Consider the following 23,666-nt stretch of genomic DNA (forward strand, 5'->3'; position numbering starts at 1 on the left):
ATAATGTCTTAAAATTGAAAAGAATATTTTTAAATATCTCTTAGCTGCTTTACATATTTACAGACTTTCATGCAAATTAACAACTAGTCAATGTATACTGCAAAATTACAAAATAAGAAATACACAGTTGATGATTAAGTTGTCTTATATTTTGCATCTTTAAAAAAAAAAGGGGTCCTTTCCACATTACTACTAAAACTTGAATAAGCCTAGATGAAATGTGCAAATTGGCTTCTTAAGACAAAAAGCATATATATATATACACACACGTGTGTGTTAGGCAGAGAGGAATGGAGTGAGAGCAACAAGACATTTTAAGTGCTATGCTGTTGACACTTTCACTACCATACAATATGCAACTGTACTTCCAGACCTGTTACCTTCAGATCTTTAGGGTTATTCTCATTACAGTTATGACCCCACCAAAGCTAATACATATAGATATTGTAGATATCATAAAGATGGAGAATTATAAACTAATATGCATCCTTAAACTGCAGTACACCCTATGGATTTAATTGCTAAGACTGATCAAGCTTGTTATATGGACATTGTGTAACATTAACAGTAATGAACGTAAGCACACATGCATACATACACACCTCTCTCTATTTAAAGGGTAGAATCCAAACTATTACCAGAAGCCAACACTATTAAAGTGAGAGGAAAATTGTGTTGTTTGCTGAAATTTGTATTTAAAAAAAAATAGGAAAACTTGTACTTATAATCGAAAAACAGTGTCAGCCAATGGGTCTCTGAAAAAAATGTACAGTCATTTTCAAGTTCTGTTCTTGACGTTTACCTCTTCCCTAACTGAGTATTTGAGAACAGGTATGTATGCTTGCACTATCATGCACATCAGTCAGATTGGGGAAATGATGCAATCATTTTTGTCCTCCCATTTTCTCTTAAAGATAATAAAAAGCATCTGGAATATGTTCACACTTAAACACTGAAAATACTACTAGCTATTAAAGATGTTGAATATTTTCTTGATTTTTTTTTTAGGGTTTCAAATATTAAAAATCCCCTTTAGATAAATAAAATTTGTATGCAGTTAGTAATGTTTCCTTTTTTAAAAACACACCTTGACTGTTCTGGAAGAAGAAATAATATATAAAGGGTTTTAACTACTTTAAAAAAGACATCAGTAAACGTATGATGCTTACACATTTGAAAAGTGACACTCTGCTGTGCTGTATTAAATGCACTGAACACACCTGCTGCAGTAATAACTAAAACCAACTTGCATTTATAAAAACTTGCGACTTAAATGATAAGTACAAAATAAAAACTGACCCTTACTTTTTATTCCGAAAATAGCATTGTGTGTGGGCTCATGCATGAGTGTGCATGCATATGCCAATAAACTGTGAAAACTGTGAAAACTGCAAATGTGACTGACTTAAGTAGCTGAGCTCACTGGTATTTGGTGAGCATTAATATACTCACCAGATGAATTCTTAATCTTTGATATCTTCTTTTCTCCCTCCTCCTGTGGTGCATTTTGCTGGATTATCATGGATTCCATTCTTGGGGCTTTCACTCTCTGCACCTTAATTTCCTTGACTTCTTTAATTGTTTCTGTGACCTCCTGTTTATTTTCTGTCTGATGTACAATCTTGTTTTCTTTCTTCTGGTGTGTTTCTATCTGCATAGTGGAAACATGCACAGCTGGAACAACCTCTTTTTCATGAAGTTTTTTTAACTCAATCTCATCTCGTGGTGTGATAGGCTTGTGGGGCAGTTCAGTGGCCTTCTCAGTAACAGGGGTTACTTCATTCTTGTTGACCAGAATTGGTTTGCTCTTTCGGCTTGGCTTGACTTTGGATTTACCTCCAAGAACAACAGCATCAGAAGGTTCAATTATTTCTGGGTCTATTTCAAGGTTGACCATCTTGTGCTCTGTTACCTCTGGCTCTACCATGACTGGTTCCTTAAATTCTGGTCCACAAACCTGGGCAGCTTTTTCTTTTCCTTTATCTGCTTTACCTTTTCTAAACTTTTTCTTATACTGCTCCTTTTCTACCTTTTTGCCTTGTTTTGCTCTTTCACGCTCTTCTTCCTGTCGTCGTTTTTGCTCTGCTATTACTTCTTCGAATGTCTTCTCTCGCATTGCAAATGCGGTGATCAGATATATCAAAATGGCTATAACAACAAAAGCCGGGATACCTATTAAAATTATCTGCACATCCATTGTTGTTTCTCCTGTGAAATAATCTGGCTGTAAGTGGGTGTGGAACTGTTCAAGATCTACTGCGTTTGCTTTATCATCAAAGCAGCTACTACATGCTCTTCTATATTCTCGATGGCACGAGAGTGGTCTGGGAGTGGTAATCACCACGCCCCTTCCCCGAGCGCTTAAATAGTCAGTACTTAATTCTTTTAGGCGTTTACTCTTCTTCAAAGTAAAAACAGTCACAAGAAACGGGCATAAAACATTCGAACAGTTCTTAAATGGACATCCTTCACAGCCGGTGGACCTGCAACAGTAAACAGCACATCCACGTAAGCAATCCGATAAACGAAGGTAGCAAGATGCAATCCATTAAAACGAATTGACAAAAAGAAGAAATTATACGATGAAAAACATTCATTTTATAGCTTACATCATGAAACAAAATTTTTGTAACCTGATACCTTACCTCTTACATGCTAAAATTTAAAGACTACATCCACGAATTAGAAGTGCTTCAACGTGGATCCGGATACCGCATTAGACACCACTGACCTAAGCCTCAGTCAACAGCGTGAAACAGTGTGAGCCTATGCCCTGTGCAACGTCCTTTCTGATTGGACATTACTTGATCAATTAAGTAACGTAGTTTGACACACGCCCTGCCACGTAAAACCAAGAAATAATTGTAAAGTGTTGAATAAAATTAATTGCATAATTAATTAAATGTTATAAATGTAAAGGAAAATATTTAACATGTTTTCTGCAAGTTTGGTATAATTGTTCTTAAATTAACTCAAGTAGGTGTACGGTATGGAGGAATATTGATGTTTCCTATCGTAGGAGTGTGTTTGGATGTTGGATGAGCGAGAGACTGGAAACGAGGCAATGTGGTAGCGCCCTCTATTGGTCGATCAATGGTACGCGCACCTGGCCAGACGGCAGTCGAGCTACAAGCCTCTTTGTTCACTAGTCGAGCAGTCATTGGCGAAGACGCCCGCACAAATGATGGCACCACAGAAAAGATCAGCGGCAGAAGCGGAATCGCTTCTTGTCGGAGTAAAATGTATTGTGGTTGATATCGAAGGAACTACTACTCCTATCACATTTGTTAAGGTAGGTTCAGATGATTCGATTAATGGGATGAGACATTTTTGTTTGGATGGTTGTGGCCTTGCTGCCGGCGCGTCTCCATGATGTACATAGCCCACTTTTGCCGGTTATGTGTGCGATGGCGTTCCTTCAAGGCAGTATGTTTACAGAGACTGGCATTGTTTCCGTGATATAGATTTAAGCATATATTGTGCTCTTCTCAATAATTCAATGGATAATTTATCGATACTAACAAATGTAAACAACTTTAGTTGGATACACGACGCTGGTTGGCAGAATCAAGCGAGTCAGTGAATGTCAGGCCGGTCTGCGTGTTTCGCTAATTAAATGTTTATGCCGTTTTGCGTTCTTTTGTTTTTATTTGTAACATAACCACCATCATTAAGTTTCAGAAATCCATGTTGTCGAAGCAAGTTTCAGCTGTTGTAATATCTTTCCGTATTAATCAGGACCGTGGCCATTTGTTGACCTGTTTTGTCGTTATTTTCTGAGGTGGCCTTAAACAATAACTTGTTTAGCGCGGTTAAAAGGGCGTTTCAATCGATGGACATTCACTGTTGTTTTTATTTACATATTGGAAATATATATGTAAGTCATTTAAAATAGCGTAATACGTTTTTGCTTTTGTACTAATAATAGTGTGTGCGGTCATGATCTGTCGATGTATTCTTGCTTGAAGATCATCGGGTTTGAAGAAAGCCGCGTACGGCTTGATACTGATCACGTGACTCCAGCTCTCTTTTTCCGCAGTCAGACTGGATGTGACTGGTTTGCGGGATAGTCCATTTGTTTGAAAGGGGGTGTAAACTGCGTATGGATGCGGTGTCTAATTTTGCGAAATGTCGAAAAAATATTATACTTATATAGATGTATTATTACGTTCCTAAAGTCGATACTATTAATTTAGGAAGAAATTGTCACTCTTGTTTATTTTACTGTGGTGACGATAAATCGTGTTCAATTGTTTTTTTCTTTTACCCTCGAGGCTTCTGGTCAGGTATTTTCTTGGTCAACTTCCTGTTTATTTAGCCAGGTGTGAATTTTTCAGATGCTCATAGCATAAGCAGGAACTTTTTTCACGTCACCGTCAGGGATCGTTGGAATTTGGTACAGTGGAGAGTACGATTTATCCATCGTATTCTTTAGATGGGCTAATCCCCAACAATGAATAAATTTTTCTACTTGGTTATTTTAGCTCGAATTTTCCATTCACTCGAGGCTTCACGTTGATAGTATTTGTTGACATAATGACCCAAGTAACACAACACCCGCTTAAAAATACTGGGCGATGAGAAATAAGACCCACCCACATAAGAAAGGTAGAGTTACTGAAACTACCCACATAAGAAAAGTAGATTTACTGAAACTGATAAGTTCTAAACTGCTTACAGTTGTGTCAGTAGTTGTGTGTGTGTGATTCATTTACACTTAAGTTGTTGCTATTTGAATAGATAAATCAAAGAATAAACAGTAAAAATTTTATTTAGCTATTTATGTTGCCAGTCATTGGATGTAACAACTATGACCTAGACAGACTTGAAAGTGAGTTAATTGCATTTCTTCAGCTTCATTGAAATGGTTTGAAATCTTTGTTGTATATTTCTGTTAAGGACAAGCTGTATCCATATGTCAGCGACAACCTAGAAAGCTACCTTAAGGAAACCTATGATGAGGCAGAGACGAAGAAAGATATTACTGCCCTTCGAGAACTTGTAAGTTTTTTCAGTACCAACAAACAATTGTTAGTCATCTTAATACATTTGCTTTGCCGCATGCTCTGTGAGAGTGGAGATGTGGCATGTAAATACTGCATATGTTTGTAATGTACATGCTGAGATTTTGACTTGATTTGGGTGATTCGTTCAACGTGGAATACATTGTAAACAGTGTGCATGAAGGGAAGTAACTGCAAATGGTAGGAAGACTATGTTGCTTACAGGATTAACTTCCCTTGGATGACATCGCTAACTCTACATTCAAGGTAGTGGATTAATCCGAAAATTAGGATATTTTACACTAACTAGTTTTTATCATTTACAATAGTCACTCATATCTCTGTTTTAAACCAGCTGAAGCACTTTCTGCTGGCACAGATAATCTAAATATCAAACCATTAGTCGTGCAGTGATGCAGATGTAGCATAATATACTTGTTTTCAGTTCAATGTAAATTTTAGAAAATAACTGCCACATACAGATAGGACAAATTGTCTTCTTCCCATCTCTTGATTTTAAATCAATTAATGCTGTTATCTTTGATTCTTCTAAAATCCATTTAAAATTGTTAAATAGTTGAGTAGTATTTTTTTTTTTCTTGTATGTGGCTAAAGGAAGAAATTTCTTTACAAAATTTAGAAAGCTGTGTTATTTATCAGTTACTGTAAGTTTATGACACTGGATGTTGAATGTGTACACTGATTGCTAGTTTTCTTGTTTTTGTTTGCTTCTTTCTTTTCTAGTTAAAGTGATGGACTATTAAAGTGTGCATTTGCTATTTTATGTGTATTTGTGGTCATCAACATTTTGTTCTTAGGAGATAAAACTTAAGAGTAGTAATGTGCTGAGATAAAAAGATTTGATAAGCACTTAGTTAAAACAAATGATTTTACTGGAGAGTGGCATTTGCTACTGTCATTATTAGGTCTCCCACAGAAAGTCACCAGAATTGGGGGATGCCTTTAGTAAATCAGCAGAGAGAAGCAAACTCATGAGAGATCTGCATGCATGATTTTAAAGTTGAATAATAGCAACAGTTTTAAGCCTAATTGTCATAATCATTTAAATTTTGGCAAGAGCATGCTCATACTGCTTTAAAAATGAAAAGTGGGTTTTGCAAACTATGGAATACATCGCAGATTTGCTTGTTTTAAGATTATCATTTGAATAAATATTGCTAATTATTTTTCCAGACATGCTCCTTTGAAGTCTAAACATGCAAGAAATCCATGTAGATTTCACTGAAGAGTGTATTGTCAACTTTAGTATTTCCTGACACTCATAATTAGAAGAGCCTTGATCTGTTCTGCTTTGGTAGATTGCCATATGGTGTGCCAAGGAAAAAGAGAGCTCATCTTATTATAAATGATGTCATTCACAGGCCAAGAAAGACAAGGAGGAGTCTGTTGAGGGTGCAGTGGAGATTCCAGATGCAGCTGCAGGCAAAGAAGAGGTGATAAAGGGCGTGGTTGCCAATGTGCGATGGCAAATGGACAATGACAGGAAATCAACAGAGCTGAAACAGCTGCAGGGTCATATCTGGCGTCAAGCGTATGAATCAGGCACATTAAAGGGAGAGTAAGTAAAGCGACACTATTTATGATCCATAAGAAATTTTTAAAAATTATTGATTGCATAACAAATTACATTCTTTTGTGTGCTCTCCATTGTGAGTGTGGTTTTATAATATTGAATACATGGCATGCATTACATCTGAGATCAGCATCATTCAGTGATCAGTTGAACACCCCCTTAATATTTGATAGTTCAGAGTGTGGAGGTGGTAGTAGGATATATCATTGACTGTTTTCTCCTGTGTTGTCTGTTCAGGTTGTTTGAAGACTGTGCACCTATGTTACGAATGCTTAGTGAGGAGGGATTTATGTTATACACCTATTCATCTGGAAGCGTAGAATCACAGAAACTGCTGTTTGCAAACTCTTCGGAAGGTGACCTTACCGAGGTAAGGAACTGCATGATCATTTGCTCTGAAAGCTTTATGTTGAATAAAGGTTGTTCTTAGCCACTTTATTTTAACAACCTCAGTTTGGCCTGGTTATATTACCTAGAGCAGACCTGGGCAAAGACCGGCCCGCCTCCTGTCTCTGACCGGCCCGCCTGCGAGTATATATACGATATATACAGTATTGGGTAAAACTGAGTTAACTATATTAGTCCGGCCCTCTAAACCCATCCCAATTTCTCATGCGGCCCTTGGGAAAATTAATTGCCCACCCCTGACCTAGAGGATGCTTGTCAAGCACAGTTGATTGTTTATTTACAAACCAAATATGGTGCTAGATTGCAGTAGTTACACTTAATGGCGTTATTTGACAGCAGCATCTGCTGTTTGACAGATGTTAAATTTGGACATTTGTGATTTTGAAATAATCATATGCTGGAAAAGAGATGATGTAGGATATGTTAGTTCATTTATGTCGCAATACTTGGCATTAGTGAGGAGCAAAGTTCTTAATTAATACATTAGAAGACTCATACTTTTGGTTGGGGGGGGGAGGTGGGAGGAGCACATATTTTGTGATGGATATTGTTATAGTGCTTATTTTGAAAATATTTTTTAGGTCATTAGTCTCGTATTACTGACAGCATCACCATCAAATTATATGTCACTTTTTTTTTCTTTATGAATAACTAGAAAGCTAGGTCTATTTGGTTTTTTCCCATGCCTGATTGCACAGTAGCATGACGGGATACTTTTTTTTTATTTTTTAAAAAAGTCTGCTTGCCAGCCATTTTTGTGTGTGGTTTTTAGAGGAGTCATGTAAGACTCATACTTGTGCCACTTATTTAAAAGAACCAGCAGTATGTATTGCAGCCCTGCTGTGCCTTCATCTCCAGTTTTGTGTTTCCCCTCTTTTTTTTTTGGTAGACTAAGTGTTATCTATGTATAAGTTCTATATGGCCACAATTTTAGATGTGTGAAGAAGATAACCCTATTTTGAAACAGGTTTTCAGTGGGTTTTTCGACACCAGTGTGGGTCAAAAGACAGATCCCAACAGCTACAAAAATATTGCCAAGGAAATCAATGATGACAAGCCAGCAGATGAAATCCTTTTTCTTACAGATTCTCCAGAAGGTATGTGTAAATGCCTTGTTTTTTAGAAAGTTTCTAGAGAGCCGATTTCGCAAACATTGCAAAGCATTTGTTTTTATGGAATTCCAGTCCAAATTGTTTCTTGTTAAAGCCAAGTTTTAGCTTTAATAGTCAAAAGCAACCATTTAAGAGTGGAGACATGGCTTTAAAAAAGGTGTTAAATGTTAATCAAAAGTGGTTTATTAAGTTACTTTACTTGTTGAAGCACGAGATCAAACTTTCATTTTCTGTGTTTCTGTTATTTTTGCATTTAACTGTTGCATCCACCATGTTTCACTATTTGACATCTGTTACAGAGGCAGAGGCAGCCGTGGCTGCTGGCTGGAGAAGTGCGCTGGTGATCAGACCAGGTAATGCAGATTTGACAGATGAACATCTGCAAAATTTTGCTTGCATCGAACAATTTGATGAGCTGTATGGTGACGAGGATGAAGAGGACATCAAGCGCATGCACCAGGAGGACAATGGTGAGGCTGAAGAAGAAGACGAAGAGGAAGTGGATGAAGATGAGGAAGAAGAAAACGAGGAAGAAGAAGGAGAGGGGGATGGTGATGATGCCTAGTGCCCCAGTCGGGATAGGGGAGGGACAGGTAGGAGAGCAAGTATGGTATGGCAGGGTGTGGGTGGGCGGGCGAATGTTGGTTAGCATGGCACCAGGCCCAGTCCTGCAGGGAGTTTCTCACAGCATCACGATGGATGGACGAGGAATGGGATAAGAACATCAAACCTCATGGATGCCTCAGCCTATTGGAGGGGCTGCTTTCTTTATGATGATTTTCAAAATTCCCATTTCCCCATTATTACTGACCATCTTTTTCTATCTTATCATTGGTTCCGAAGATTATTTTTCCTTCCCTGTTCTATATATCTTGACCAACTTGTTAGGGTTTTTTTTATTATTTTTTTTTCTATTGTACCCTTGGATTTTTTTTTCCCCCACCCACCCCTTAGTGGCACTTTACTTGGTCCCGAACCTTTCTTGATTTGTTACAAAATTTGGTTTTTTGCCGAGGTGCAAAAAATGGTTCCACTTGGCTGCCAATATTTGGCACAGGTGCCAATGCACAGGACATAGGTCACCAGCCATCAAGGAAGGTTTTGCTTTTGAATTGGATGGAGATTGGAATAGGCAGCAATTTTATCTTCTCAGCAGTTTTTCCTACGCAGTTCTTTTGTGGAAGGCATTGTACGGAATTCACATACTGTCTCCTGGGGGTATCCACATCATGATTTTACTACAGTTTGCTGTATTTGAGGAAAAACATACAGCTCGCCATAACCATATTGTTAAATGTATGGTCTGTTTGTTCATTTTGGATTTTTTTTAGCAAAATCGTCATTTTTAAGAGTGTAATATTTTTGTTTGTAAAAGATATATATATTTAAGAATTAATAAAATGAAGTCTGAAGCAGTGGTTGCAGCTAAATTTTGATACATTGTTCCAACATCTCACCAAAGACGTTTTCTTAATATGGAAAAAGGAGAGACTGGCTTTCAGTCCATGCAGAAAGATAATTTAAAAGTTAAGGATTTCAAAATGTCGTTGGTAGCATTATCTGTGACTGCATCTTCCATTCTCTTGTATTCCACCATCTGTAGTAGCTAGTACTTGTCGGATGTTTTTAATAGATTTTTAGATATATACACCCTAAAATTTTGATGCCCTCTTGTCAGGTAGTAGTTTGATAAATGTGTTTATTTTTTTAGTTTTATTTTACTAGATGCTTGGTAGGTTGAAACATCTGTGTACTGTGTAAATTCTTTTAGTTTGTGTGGAAAATTCTTGCCACCACTTGAGTTGGCTAAAAAGTGCATATAGTTAAACACAAGGGAATGTCTGTGCACTGCCTTTTACACACGATTCAAAACAGTTTACTGTTGTGTGGGTCTGTACTGTTAATTTTCTCATCTGTTGAGTTCATGATTGCTCATCTGTCTGAAGTGATGGATTTGCAAAACTGAGCAAGAAGTAAACTGTAGTTTCATACACATTTATGTATCGGTCTACTTTGTGAGCACAATTACGTTTTCTGATGTATGCACCCAGCATATCTTTGCTGGCAATGCTTCACACATATACATTGAAGTTTGCCCAAATAAGCAACAAGAAATCCCTACCTGTTCTAGCATCATACGGTAAAGCATAATTTTTTATATTTGGTTTATTATGAAACACATAAAGCATTGACTCAAGACATGAACATTTTAAAGAAACCAACCAATGTTTCCCTTAAATTTTTTAGTTGCAGGATCTACCATGAAAAAGCCTTGGCTTTCTCCAATCACAAAAGATCAATGTACATATAAATTTCTCATTGTGACACACATGAATTGTGCAAGAATGTGCTGTGAAGGACAAGGTCAAAAGCAGTTTTTAATGCAAACAAGTAGTTTGCATCTCAGAGCTTTAAGGTAAATGTATGACTACCATTACAGCTGTGCATGAAAACAAAAGTAGCAGCTTTTTTTAAAATTGGTTTGCTATGCAATGGGTAAGGAGCCAGGTGACTCGGTAACTAGCAAGGCTTAATACAGGATCATATTTTGCGGTTTAAACAGTAACTTCAGCTCATAAAGGTGAAAATGATCCTTAATATCATAGGGAGTGAGGTATTACAGGACACTTATAAGGGCTATCTTTTGTGGGGCTGGTGCAACAGTCTACAGCAAGGTTATAAATTGCTTGGTTTGCAAGTCTTCAGGCTCAGATACACTCTTGCCACTGTGCTATCTGCTCTCCCTCTATATTTAACTTGTATTTCAACTTTCAAAAAAATGGTGCATATACACAGACTGCATATTCTTTCCCTTTGGCTCTTATGCACAATTCTTTCAGTCAAACCTCACAACAGTAAAAGCATGTAATGCATTTTTTTAAAGTTCCGAATAGGGGTGAAAAAGTGGAGACATTGCTGCTATTTTGGACACTTAAAGCATACATTATCGCATCCTGCTCATCTTTATGTAAAACCTGGTGAGAAACTACTATCTTTCGCCATGTTCCAACTCTTAAGCATTTTAAGACTCGAAAAGCGAAAAGGAATGTTGGATGCTGGAAACTGAAAATTTGCTTACTCATGTGCCTCATGCGCAAATTCATAGGACTGATGCTCTGGAACATTCCCAACCAAGGAGACATGAGTAATCAAGTGTTTTCAGCAGCACCTGGCTGTTTATCCAGCAATCATTCTGCATAAAGGAACTGACGAAGATTTCTCCACTTCTCATAACAGCCACCCCTGATCCATCAGCAGCTTACTTTTGATACAAATTTGTTCTAAAGAAAAATTTGTGGCACTTGTGTGCTTGGTCACTCTGTCAAAGCTCTTTAAAAATGAAATAGTTGCTATGCTGCTGTGAGCACAGTAGTGAGATACATGATGCACATTTAGTCAAAATGAATACTAACAATCCAGCTAAGTGGACTGTTTAAAGAATACACATGCCACGAAATGAATTTTCTTGTAATCTCTCTTTTTGGTAGAGGCATCAAAAACACCCATGACAAATACTAAATCCATTTCCTACTTTATGATGTTAATCCAATAATTATCTTAACAGTATTCATGCATTTTGTAACAAGTTATTTACAAAATAATCTGAAGCACCCTTTACCATCCTACCAAATACAAAAACATACAGAGGTACACAGTTTCTACTGAAACAGCAATGTGCTTAAGACTATTCAACTGTTTGAACACCACTCGTGTTCCTTCCATAACACAATATGAAATAAATAAAACAGCAGCTGAAATGTGCCAACAGCAACAAAAAACAACAGATGGGCCTGCTGAATGTTGCCAGGGCAAATTCTTGTTGACATTATCACAAATCTGCTGTAAAATGGCGACTATGCATTAAGCCCTCGTTAAATGTTGCATGATGCCATTTCCCTCACCCTAGTCAGCCAATGCCCAAATTCAACATTGAAGAAAGCAGGTGGGAGATGAAAATGTGAAGAGACCAGCGCCATCTCAGTGCAGGACAAAAACCAGTTCCTAACATGCTGTTTATGACATACACTCATGGAGACAAGGTGGCTAAAGCAGATTCTAAATCTTCATTTAAAAAAAAAAATCAACTAATTTGTAAATATGTTTTAAGTGTTTCACAGACCAATATAATAAATAATGGGCAGGAATTGCCTTTTTTTTTTTTGTCCTTGCTTTAAGTTTGCATTCACTAGAACTCAATGACTTCATATTTGGAATGATAGCACAAAATAATCCTATTGAACCTTATTTGTTAGGCTGCATCCATATCAAATTTTACAGAAGCAGGATTTGAATGCAAGGGCAGTCTGAAAAAAGGAAAGCAACTAAATATATTTTCTTAAACCAGCAGAGTACAACACTGCATCAACAGCATCCTAATCTCTTCTCAGCGCCAAGCGCTCATTCCCAAAAAACACTTCTGCTTCATCACCCATGAAAATTTCTACTGCACAGGGAGCAAAATGAAAGACACAGGTCCAAATGTGTGCAAGCTACCGAACTTTGTAAACAGTCACTCATTTCTGTGAGTGCCAGCAATAGGAATATAAACATCTCTGGCCATAAAGACTCCTCCCTACTCTCCCCTACAAAATTAAACAATTTATGATAAGACAAACTTACTGCCCACTTTAGCAACTGTTGGGAACACTGTCCATTTAAAAACTAAGCTGCTTTCATCTATACACTATAGACATCTACTGATTTAAAGGTAGACTGCAATATTTCAAAAAATGAGGTTAAACTCTGCATTAGCAACTTTTTATTTCATAGCCTCAAAAGAAGTGAAGGTCCCGTATACTAAGCCAGTGAACTGTAAATGATTCACTTGTGTTTATTGTATGCCTGTGGAAGGCAGTGCTCAAGTCTCTTTCTCCACTGCCTGTTACCTTAGGTAATAGTTTTGCTGTTGAGTGGGGATGGCACGGCAGAGTGAATTTTGCGTTGGTGATCTACTTCAAGGTGATGTATACAAATCACAGCTATGAAGCCTCCCCTCTTACATGACCTCAAAAGAAAATCCATAAGACCTTCTGTCCTTTAAGATGCAGAGACAGCATTTTACCACTACCGTTTGTGCCTCATAGACAATACGGAAGGAAAAAAGTATCAACCTAAACTAACGAACATCTAACACCTAGGAAGCATAAGCCGTTGGTATATATCCAATGAAAAATATGTTGGATGGTCAGACATAAGTTAGATGATACTACAGATTGTTGTTTAAAGTAACAGAACAAGATAAAAAGAAAACTAATCTGAAAATTACGTCTACGCAACCCTTCTCAGTGATGAATTATGTCCATGCACACATGCAAACATACACACTGATCGGAAATTAATGATTGTAGGGGAAGTGGCAGCAATGAAGGAAAGAAGATGAGTAATGACACCCTGATGACAATGACCAAGCCTTCATATGCTGTGAGATGACTCTTTCTGAAGCAGGATGCACACACACAATGCAGAAAGCTAGCAGAGAGTATAGGGTCAAAATATTTGTCCCGCTATATGCTCTGTACTGGCAGTACGCCCTTTTATCCTCAAGTCGCCTGCAGATCGCCGACTTTCCTGCAAATAGCAAGAAATTAGATCATGGGATAACAACACCTTTGACACAGTGAAGTACATTTCAGGAATAAATGCAAGATGACTTCACTTTTCAAATTTACACACAAGGTATCAATAACTTTTTATAAATCCTTAGTCTCTACCTATATAGACTATGTGAGCTGGACATAATTTTGTAACACACTGGTATTACAAGTTTTCCTGAGATAAAGATTTTACTTATAAAGTGATGCTGAAGTCTCTGGCTTACATGATTTTAATACTTTTTTGTTATCTCCAAAAAGATAAGTGCTCTCTTTCCAAGAAAAAGAAATGATATTTTGAGCATCTCCAACTACATTTCCACAAGCTTTTGTTCTTCATAAGTATGCTTTAGGAGTAGCACCAAACACATGATTACAACAATACTCACATGGAGCTTATCGTCTTTACTACTGATTATGTTGAGGACCGACAAGGAGCTTGCTCTTTTCATACTGCAAAAGACAGAATAAGAACAAAACAACAATCTTTAATATTAAGCTCCTGTACAGTTTTATTCAATTTAACAACAATTTTAAAAATAGAATTAGTCTTGACTTGCACTACACCCAAAGAAAACTTTGCTAGGGAGAAATGAGAGAGGTGGGGAGGGAGTGAATGCATGTGCGAGCAAGCTCACACACACATACTCTAATAAATGCACTTATCTATGGGCATGTGTGTGCGTGAGATGCTACATTTAAAAAAAAAGTGAACTGTACAAATGCTAGCAAACACACTGCTGCTGAGAAATGCAGTAATGCTATGAAATCCTATTTCTTGGTTTATTTTGCAATGAGATGCAATAGTTGACAACAAGGATCAAACACGTTAATAATTTACACAACTTCAAATACATCCATAGTGCATTGTATTTGTAGAAATACACCATCAAAGCATGAATTGCAGTCCTGACCCAAGTAACTTGGATGCAGCGTGAAATGCTATGTAGCCCAGCCTGCCATGTTCATGCTCTTATAAACCATTCCTCACAGATCATGCCATGATTATCTTAAGATACAACAGCAGTGGCAACAAGAAAAAAGTGAAGCATTTAGTAAGGAACTACAAAGCAGATCAAGTTCTTCTGATTACAGTACTTATACAATATTTATTTCCCTTCCTTTGGAAATCACCAGACCACTTCTGTCTCCTACACTTCCAATGCTGTTTTCTGTACAATTAGGTAACTCCATAATTAACAAGAAACATTCCGCAATAACAAACAGAATGCATGATTAAAATGCTGTAAACTGAGTATATACAAAAATCACTGAAGTTTGAGTGTGTAAAAAGAAAAAAGGTAAAGCTAAAAATCAAATATACTTTCAAGATAAGGAAACAGTGGAACATTAATACATGAGGGAATGACAAACATTGAAATGCTCATAATCCCTCACAAGTAAAATCACTATACTTGATCTGATACTGTTAATGATCAGAGATGGAAAGCTTCAGCAACAAACTAAGCCAGATTACTATTCATAACTACTTAATCATTATCAAATTTATATACAGTTCAAATCATAAACAAGGTATAGCAAGACTATCTGGGACAGAGAATAGAACTGCCAAAGACTTCAACAAAACTGCAAATGAACAAACACTAATTCTACACAAAAGGCATAAAGAAACATTAATGTACCTTGTCAATTATAAAAGATAATATACTGCAATGAAAAACTCATACATTTTCTAATTCAAAATGATTATACTGTGCAATCCCTTAAATGCATTATGCTATCAAGAGTTCATGCGTAATAATGATACACGAAGACTTCCTTTTCAAAAATTCTGGAGCATTTTTGCAGCGTTTGTAATAAGCAACTACAAGCAAGTGAACATGCAGTTTTATAACTAGATCCTGCAAGTATTTTTTATGCACAAAGACAAAAAGCTATCTCTTGCAGAGCCTACACAACTTTGTTGACTTGCTTCTCTTGGTCTTTTCATTTTTGTTTTGCAGCACCTTTAAGTATCTTGCTTAAGTATAAAGTAATAGCATGTGTTCATGGTCCAACAATTACTGTTTAGTTTATCAGGACTGCTCATTAAATAAATTATCCCAAACATTTAAATTTAAAAGTTTACTCAAACTGTTCTCTCCTGACCTTTGTTCATAACTCTTCACTTCTAAGTACATTTATATCTCTACATACTTGTATGCTTGCCTCATCTGTCATTCTCTCCATAGCAATGTGCTATGCACAGACTGCAGCTATTGTTGCATTGCCTAAAAGATAACTGCTGAGTTATTTTTGTGATATACTAAGTACTGATTTATTATTATGGCAGCTGAGAAAATGTTCATAATAGTAAGGTGAAGGTAGCCTGTGACTTGTGTTGCCGGGAGTGAAGCGTTAGGGACTGCACTTTTCTTGGGGCCTTCTAATTGAGGGTGGTGCCCTTCTCCTCTCCCTGGCTGCCTTATGTTCTACAACTCTCTATGGAGTCAGATACATTCAAGAGCATTCACTGCACCAGACTATATCAAACAGCCTAGTGTGGAATCCTCCAACCTTCCACACTAGTGCTCTGGCTACTCCACTATCTTCTTCTCACCTTCATACTCGTACATAATACAATAAAAGTAGATTATTATTACAGAAACCCAAAGATGTGTAAGTGGAGGCTCCAAGGATAAGACTGCATCAGTCTTATATCAGATTTTCCAAAGGTCAGTCCCCACACACACATACATTACTATAGCACTGTAACTGTTTTCCCAGCAAAGGTTTCCAACTCCTACCCACAGCCCACTTGCTCGCACTGTTTTATGAAATTTTGTTTGTCTTGACTAAGGCTCAAATCTGCTTCTTACAAGAATTCACACTGATTAGAAAAAAATTCATAAACTAAGTCATAATGGTAAAACTTTAACACTAAAAAACAATTTAGGAATTTCTTTTGAAGTGCTTAATACCCAACAGTTTACAATTAGAAATCATATTGCATATAATGATAAATTCATTGTTTTCTAAATGTATGTACAAATACAGTTTCCAAGATAACTAAGGTCTAGTTACTAAGATACTGATAGAACCAGCAAAATGACCAATAGAAGGCAGCAGGATCAACAGCACATAGTGGCAGTGATAAGTTGTGAGAAACTTGCGAAAGGTATCACAACACTGACCTTTCCAGCGGAATCCAGTCTTTGCTTGAAAAAGTCAGGACAGAAAGACACTTTGACTCACACGAAAAACAAAAAGTGTTCCAAAAAGTTAAAGAAATTTCACACATATTGTCTTGTGCAATGGACAATGCCATATACTCATATAAATTCAAAACTGTGTGCAAGCATAAGCAAGTGCACATGGGCATGCACTGAAAATGCAACCACCGCACCCTCACCTACAGACATGTGCACCTAAATGCACGCAAGCATGCAGAAATTTACTCGCACATACACACATACACTCCCACACACAGGAAAGCACTTAGAATTTAGATGATTCAATAAAGAACTATGGACTGAAAAATCTCAGTTACTTTACCCGTAATACTCTTTCATTCTCAAGATGTTAAATATGCAGTTCATTACCAGGTTACATGGCATTTGGTATTATAGTCACAATTGCTCATTATGCAAGACATGTCCATCAAAAAATGGATCCAATTAATATTTTTTTTAGAAGGCTGAAATCCTGTACAATTCTGCTACTTGTGCTAAAAAAAAGTTTTGCCTACACTTGATTATTTTTTTCCTTAAAGAAAGACTAGTATTATTGTAATACCTTATCAGATTACACTAGTAGGCAGCTATATCTCATATAAGGATAGGTCAAGATAAAGACTAATATTATTGTAATACCTTATCTGATTACACAAGTAGGAAGCTATTTCTCATACAAGAAAAGGTCAAGATAAAGAAACCTCAGTGAATACACATTTCTGAGAATTGTAAACATGAAGGGAGAGGGCAGAATTTCGAAGGTGTTATATATATCTATTAACTCTTCAGTGAAATTGTCTGGAAGGCATCAAGCACACGTGCATGCATGATCTCTCTCTCACACACTCTTACACATATACAAATGTACGTCTGCAGATATACAAACACCACAATCACTATATAAATCTTTGATATAGGATCTGCATATTCCTGTGAGGGAAGCAAATACAGTCATGCGCTGCATAACGAAATGTTATGGTTCATCATAGGCCATATATACCAGGGTGGTCCTGTAAACAAACCTACTGCTATACTAGTCATATAAAAATATTGCCTAACAACACATTTTTTACATCTTCGTCATTAAGCGACACATGACTGTAGAGGGCTTTCATATGCTTGGTTTCAGGGGTTGGAAAGGAAAAAAAAAATGTACTTAACTGACCTTTCATTTCCATAATAGCCCCGCAAATACCAATTAAAACTTGCAACAAAGAATTACACAGATAAAGCAATAAATGCAAGCACCCCATACTACATTTTCCATATAGCTAGAAGAACTGCGACCAATTATCATCTATTAAACCCTCACTTCTTCATTTCCGTATTTGAACTTTAACCATCAGCATCAATCACAATCTTACTTTTCTTCTCCTATGGCTGCACTGAATTATTATAAAATGTGGTGAATGAAAAAGACACCAGCTACTTGTCTCTGTTTTCTCCTATATTTTGTTTGACCTTTTCTCTAATGTTGCTGAAATGTTGTGTGCATTTCCTTATTGAAAAACAATCTAAAAAGAAGCCTCATCTATAATTTAAAAGATTTAGAGAATAAAATAATGTTATTTTAAAAAATATAAATAGAAAATGTTGGTTTTACAAGACTTTAGCAACATTTAAAGGAACAGTGGGGCCCACAAGTTTTTGCTAGTAACTTAGTGCAAGATACTATTTCTCCAAATCTGAGTCAACACAGATTTCCATTTTTAAGATTCATGACTTCAAATCACCATGCATAAACACAAGATACACCTAACTAGTGTTCTTCACAGGTCGAAAACCTAAGCCTATCCATGTCCAGTCCCAATGTTTGTGTTGATGACACCTTCTCTGTGTTGATGACTAGTCCCTAAAAACAGTTCTAAAATGAGTTTTAATACTGCATGCTGCATTATTTTCCACACCTTTGCATGTATCTTTTTAAACACAACAGAAATACAGACACAATGAGCAGCAAGATGAGACAGCATAGAATGAAAGCAAAAGAATGATGCATTAGGAATGAATGCATTAGTGGGAAATCGCCTTACCTCCCAGAGTTTTCATCTGTGGGACCTTTCCCCTTGAGTTTCTGGACCAGTTTAGCACTGCTACGCTTTATGGAAGCTCTCAGTTTGGAAAACGAGCCACTGCGTTTCATTTTGCCAGTCTACATAAGTCAAACCAATACAACAGGCAATGAGGTAGTTGTGGCACTGGTACTATGGCCCATGGGGATCAGCAGAGAGTTAAGGGAAGTAAAAAGAAATTCATATAGCTATCAGCAGATATTATACATGCACTGGAACACAGGAAATCAAAATCACTTCAAGGAGATAACTGGGTTACTGCTCTACGTGCAATCCTATTAAAGACATTGATAAAACATTCTTTATTCAGTTGTTCCTTTGATTGTCCTCAAGAGAGGCACACAAGATTCTCAGTTTGGGTTACTCTTATACCGTATAAATTTCTACTATATTAATAATAATATTTTCCTTTTTTTTATCATAGCAAGACTACAGAGTCCATGAATTTAAGTAAAGAGATAAGCAAGTAGAAAGCACAGCAGTAACCCAACAAGGCAGTGATCAATAAGCAACTGAATCAAACACTTGTACATCAAAGACAACAACTTTTAAAAGTGATGTGAAGGGGCTAAGAAATAATCAAGATATAATGATGGTGAAGAAAGAAGTCAGGGTCCTAAAAGCAGGACAAGGAAATTTCAGTTATCCTAAGCCAGTGGTGCCCAAACTTTTCTTGCCTGAGGGCTGCACTGGACATGATATAAAATGTTGCGGGCCAGAACATGGCGGTTTTGCCAGAATCATGACGTTACAAATGAAATTATGCTGTGTCTGGTTAAAATGAGCGGGTCGGATGAGGCACCTTTGCAGACTGGATGTGGCCTGCAGGCCGTAGGTCGGGCACCTCTGTTATAAGCTATTTCAAAAGTATACATGCTCGAGAATTGAGCTGAAAATCATCTTTTAATCATGTATGTTGTTAAAAAATCTGTACAGTAGAACCTCAGTTAGCGAACGCCTCGGATAGCGAATATTTCAGATAGCGAACAAAAATTTCGTTAAAAGTTTGTCTTGGATAGCAAACAAAATTTCGGATAACGAACAGCCACGTGAACCACACGTGACTGACCAGCATGTAATCATTCGCGCTCGAGACACAGTTACGATCAGTTGTTCCTTATCTATGCGCATCCTTCTTATTTAGTGATTATTGTGCTTTATTTTAATAAGATAATCCTCAATAATGGCTCCAAAGAAGATTAAGAGCAATAGTAGTGAGGTAATGACAAGGAAGAGGCCTACAAATGAATTGAAAAAGGAAATGATTTCAAAGTATGAAGGTGGCATGCGTCTGTCGGATATGTGATGTATTACCGAAGAGTTTTACAAAAAGGGCAGAAGGAACAGACACTGGACAAGTTTTTTCCTTTAACCTCAAATTTACAGAAAAGGGACGTCACCCCCGATTTTATGTCATGTGTGCTCATGGAGGGGGAATCAAAGCAGTAATTCCACCCCTTCCTCCCCAAACCTGCTTCCAAGCACGCCGTCAAAACGGCAAGTGTTTCTGATGTTTAAATGCTTTCGTTAATGTTTTTATGTTTATTTAACTCCATTTATATTTCATTATAACTGTTCTCATTAAAACAAATACCTTTATAGCCTGTAACTTTCAAATATTAGCGAGTCAACAGTGGCTGGGAACCAATTAAATCTATTTCCTTTATTTCTTATGGAAAAAATTGTTTCGGATAACGAACATCTTTCCAGAATGGATTAAGTTCGTTAATAGAGGTTCCACTGTATATCCTTTTTCAGCAAAACAAAAGTATGCTGCCTACTTTTTAAAACACTGTTTCCACCTAGTCAAGCAATGCCGATAAAGATTTACAGACTATTTTAGGAAAGATGCCAAGAATTTGCAGAGATACCACCATTATATAGCAGTAATAACAACAAGTTTTTATTCAAAGCAGACTAAATGAAATAAGTTTTGTCCTTTCAATGAAAATGAAGTTTTAGTCTGATCATTATTCTCAGATACTCCAGAAATATAGAAATTGAAATGTGCATCATTTGAGACATTAGCTTCATAGTTAGTTACTGGCCATAGCTGCTAATTGGATGAAATACGGAACAAAACTATCCACTAGTGTTCACATAGAGAAAATAAAAAAAGAATTATAGTTGCTTTAACCAAAAAGTTGGAAGGATGTGTGTTTTTGTTGTATGAAGGTGCATTTAGTGCTTGCCCTGAAAGTGGGTGCTTCCACGTATGTGTATGCAAAGTGCTTTGAGTAACGGTAGACCTTTCAGCCATAGGGAGAGTTAAGACTATTTTAAGGTCTATTTTAAGGTCGTTTTCTTCGGGTTTGTTTTTTAGGGCAGTGCCCGTTTCCCTCACTACCATACCTTCCCTAATTTTATACAGTCAGACAACCCACTCCAAAACTGACGAAACTAGGGAAATTATGTTGTGCTACAAGGGTAGCAAACTGGCTTATGAGTGCACCTTCAGGTTTAGATGGGGTGTTAATCACAGCCTATCCACAACACCTGCCTAAAAATGTGTTAAATAAATGAACAGTAGATTTTGGTACCACTCTAATCAGAGCAGTATGTTTTATCCTGCAGCAACTACATTTCATGTTTGATGGATTAGTCTTTCGAAAAAAAAAAAAGAGTGAAGGGAGGGAAGATTTCATGGCTTCTGAAAAAGTACTAAATATAAATTTATTAATTAATATTTATAAATTTATTAATTAATATTTAGTACTTTTTCAGTACTTTTTTTTATTAATTAATTAAAATGGAAAAACTGATAAAGAAACATTTTAACTCCACTAAGCATATTTTTTTTACTATTATTTGTTTGTTTTGCATTTAACAATTTCATATTTTAAACTCTGAAATATTCATATGAAATTCTCAGATTGGTAGGACTAGGATTCTAAACACATCTACTGTTTAGGTCAGAAAAACAGTTATAGAAGAACATTGCTGCTGCCAATGGAAAACAAGATGAAAGATCCTAAAGAAAAGGTGAAGTAAATAAAATGAAGACAAAACACAAAAAACATAAACAACTTTTCAGCTGATTCTACACAACATTAGATGGAAGCATGTTGAGCAGAGATTTCGCTTAGAATGAAATCTATTAACAGCCCCAATTAATAAGATACAGCACACTCTAGCTCCTGAAAACCTTCCAACACATCACACAAAACCATCTCCATCATAGTGTAGGACAGAAAGGTCAAACAGAACAAGGCTATGGTACTCTGCTTGCATTTCTGAAAATTATTGTGTTTTATGCAGCCTTTTTTCCCCTAAAGTAAATTCAAGTATTTCTCTACTTCTGGGAACAAGCTTGTATAATACTGGTCATGAAATGGAGAAATCATATGTGAACTAAAAAGAGAGCGGGGAAAGCTAAAAGGAGTAGGGATTCAAAAAGCAGGAAAAGATTTGTGAAATTAATATAGATAATGCAAATATTTAAAATTAAACAATTTTGAAAATGCATTGGGAATAGTAACATCATAAAACGAATTTTTATAATCATGTCTACACCAGGTTCACCTACATCAAACCCAAAAAATAAAAAGAGGAAAAATCTGATACATGTAGCTGGAACTGGGGACTGGTGCTTAGTGTCAACATTGTTGGAAAGCTTTCAAGGGTGGTGCGGTGCAGTGCTGTGCTACAACAGCACAGGCTAAGGGCACTGAAATACTCACCCCATACCCTTGCCATGTAACAGCCATACTCACTTCATCACCTGTGTCAATTTTTTCATATGACACACTATCCATTGAATCGCGGCGCGCCCGGTCGCGGGAGTTTGAGCGCCTGCGCGCCGCTGGGTCTTTGTTGGGGACACTGTCCTTAGAATAGTCACTGACTACCACCTCCGTTAGTTTGGTGTGCCGGACCATGTCCGCAGGCCCCTAAGAGGACGCAAAGACCACAGGCAAGCCTGGTCAGTCAGGTGATGACCCTCCCTCATTTAATTCAAAGTCTTGGTAATTACTTGATCTATTATACACAGCTACTCCTGGCAACGATTCATTATTTAGATTATTTTGAGCAAGATTAAGTTAAAATTCAAAAAAGGTTACACCTGACTTAAGAGTCTTGCAGGTCTTGTATTCTTGCATAACATCTACACATGACAATTCTCACTCTGTTATCTACTTTTGTTGGTCAAGCTTTAGCAGAACCAAAACTTGGTTCATAAATAAAATGAAGATTGGTCAGAATATTCCAACAACATTAAATGTCTTCTGCTACTAACAGATTTAACTGTTAGCTTAAAGAAAAAAAATTACAAATTTTACACATGTTAAATTAAATTTTTCAAGTAAAATTGTTCGCAGAGGTAATAAACTTGAACACAATGTTAGCTCTTTTTTCTTTTCTTTTTTTTCTTGTTTTTTGAAACTTTACCATTTATTGGTGCTACAAACACTTCACCAACATAGAATATCCCACGCTGGGATTTTTTAATATTTCCCGTATTTAAGCAAAAAGTTTTGTGTGCTAAAAATGTTTTGAAAATATACTATGCTTTTGTTTGCCAAAGGTAACATTCACAAAAAAAGTATTTTCTTACAACATGAAACAATGTTTGAGATCACTTGTCTCACCAGACTCTCAAGATATCAAAATGCTATCCAATGAAATGTAGGTTTAATAACATGGTTACTGGTAACAAACAGCTCAAATATATAATTCTTAAGGTGCAAAGAAAAAAAAATGACTACCTGTGCA

General features: G+C 36.7%; 3 protein-coding genes across 26 annotated transcripts in view; 1 reads left to right on the plus strand and 2 right to left on the minus strand.

Annotated features, from left to right (window-relative positions):
* The window catches only part of LOC112571201 (ribosome-binding protein 1-like), a 47,897-nt gene extending 45,093 nt beyond the window's left edge, over positions 1-2,804 (minus strand). For all 12 annotated transcript variants that reach the window (XM_025250038.1, XM_025250039.1, XM_025250037.1 and 9 more), the window contains exons 1-2: positions 2,646-2,804; positions 1,453-2,483 (exon numbers count right to left, since the gene is read on the minus strand). In XM_025250038.1, the coding sequence (XP_025105823.1) occupies positions 1,453-2,197 (745 nt within the window). In that variant the 5' untranslated portion in view covers positions 2,198-2,483; positions 2,646-2,804. The remainder of the gene's footprint in view (positions 1-1,452; positions 2,484-2,645) is intronic.
* Positions 2,805-3,087: 283 nt separating this feature from the next.
* LOC112571205 (enolase-phosphatase E1-like) lies at positions 3,088-10,112 on the plus strand. The gene is made up of 6 exons (XM_025250057.1): positions 3,088-3,292; positions 4,900-5,001; positions 6,386-6,582; positions 6,835-6,967; positions 7,973-8,102; positions 8,417-10,112. The coding sequence occupies exons 1-6, from the start codon at positions 3,182-3,184 to the stop codon at positions 8,680-8,682; spliced, it is 939 nt and encodes a 312-aa protein (XP_025105842.1). The 5' UTR covers positions 3,088-3,181; the 3' UTR covers positions 8,683-10,112.
* A 153-nt stretch (positions 10,113-10,265) lies between these two features.
* Positions 10,266-23,666, minus strand: part of LOC112571203 (kinesin light chain-like) — a 44,522-nt gene continuing 31,121 nt past the window's right edge. For 5 of the 13 annotated variants that reach the window (XM_025250048.1, XM_025250049.1, XM_025250041.1 and 2 more), the window contains 5 exons: positions 22,667-22,843; positions 18,915-19,033; positions 18,047-18,085; positions 14,098-14,161; positions 10,268-13,685 (listed from right to left, as the gene is read on the minus strand). In XM_025250048.1, the coding sequence (XP_025105833.1) occupies positions 13,605-13,685; positions 14,098-14,161; positions 18,047-18,085; positions 18,915-19,033; positions 22,667-22,843 (480 nt within the window). In that variant the 3' untranslated portion in view covers positions 10,268-13,604. Of the gene's footprint in view, positions 13,686-14,097; positions 14,162-16,842; positions 16,867-18,046; positions 18,086-18,914; positions 19,034-22,666; positions 22,844-23,666 lie in introns of all 13 variants that reach the window. The other 8 variants (XM_025250044.1, XM_025250053.1, XM_025250052.1 and 5 more) reach the window with 5 other exon arrangements.

Source organism: Pomacea canaliculata, linkage group LG8 (assembly GCF_003073045.1).
Source record: "Pomacea canaliculata isolate SZHN2017 linkage group LG8, ASM307304v1, whole genome shotgun sequence".
NCBI classification, from domain to species: domain Eukaryota; kingdom Metazoa; phylum Mollusca; class Gastropoda; order Architaenioglossa; family Ampullariidae; genus Pomacea; species Pomacea canaliculata.

What these genes read in the sequence shown, in the direction of transcription:
- LOC112571205 (XM_025250057.1), top strand. Translation starts at nt 3,182, where the DNA reads ATGATGGCACCACAGAAAAGATCAGCGGCAGAAGCGGAATCGCTTCTT. An exon ending in CGGAAGGTGACCTTACCGAG is followed by an intron (nt 6,968 to 7,972) that starts GTAAGGAACTGC and finishes ATTTTGAAACAG; the next exon opens with GTTTTCAGTGGGTTTTTCGA. An exon ending in TCTTACAGATTCTCCAGAAG is followed by an intron (nt 8,103 to 8,416) that starts GTATGTGTAAAT and finishes CATCTGTTACAG; the next exon opens with AGGCAGAGGCAGCCGTGGCT.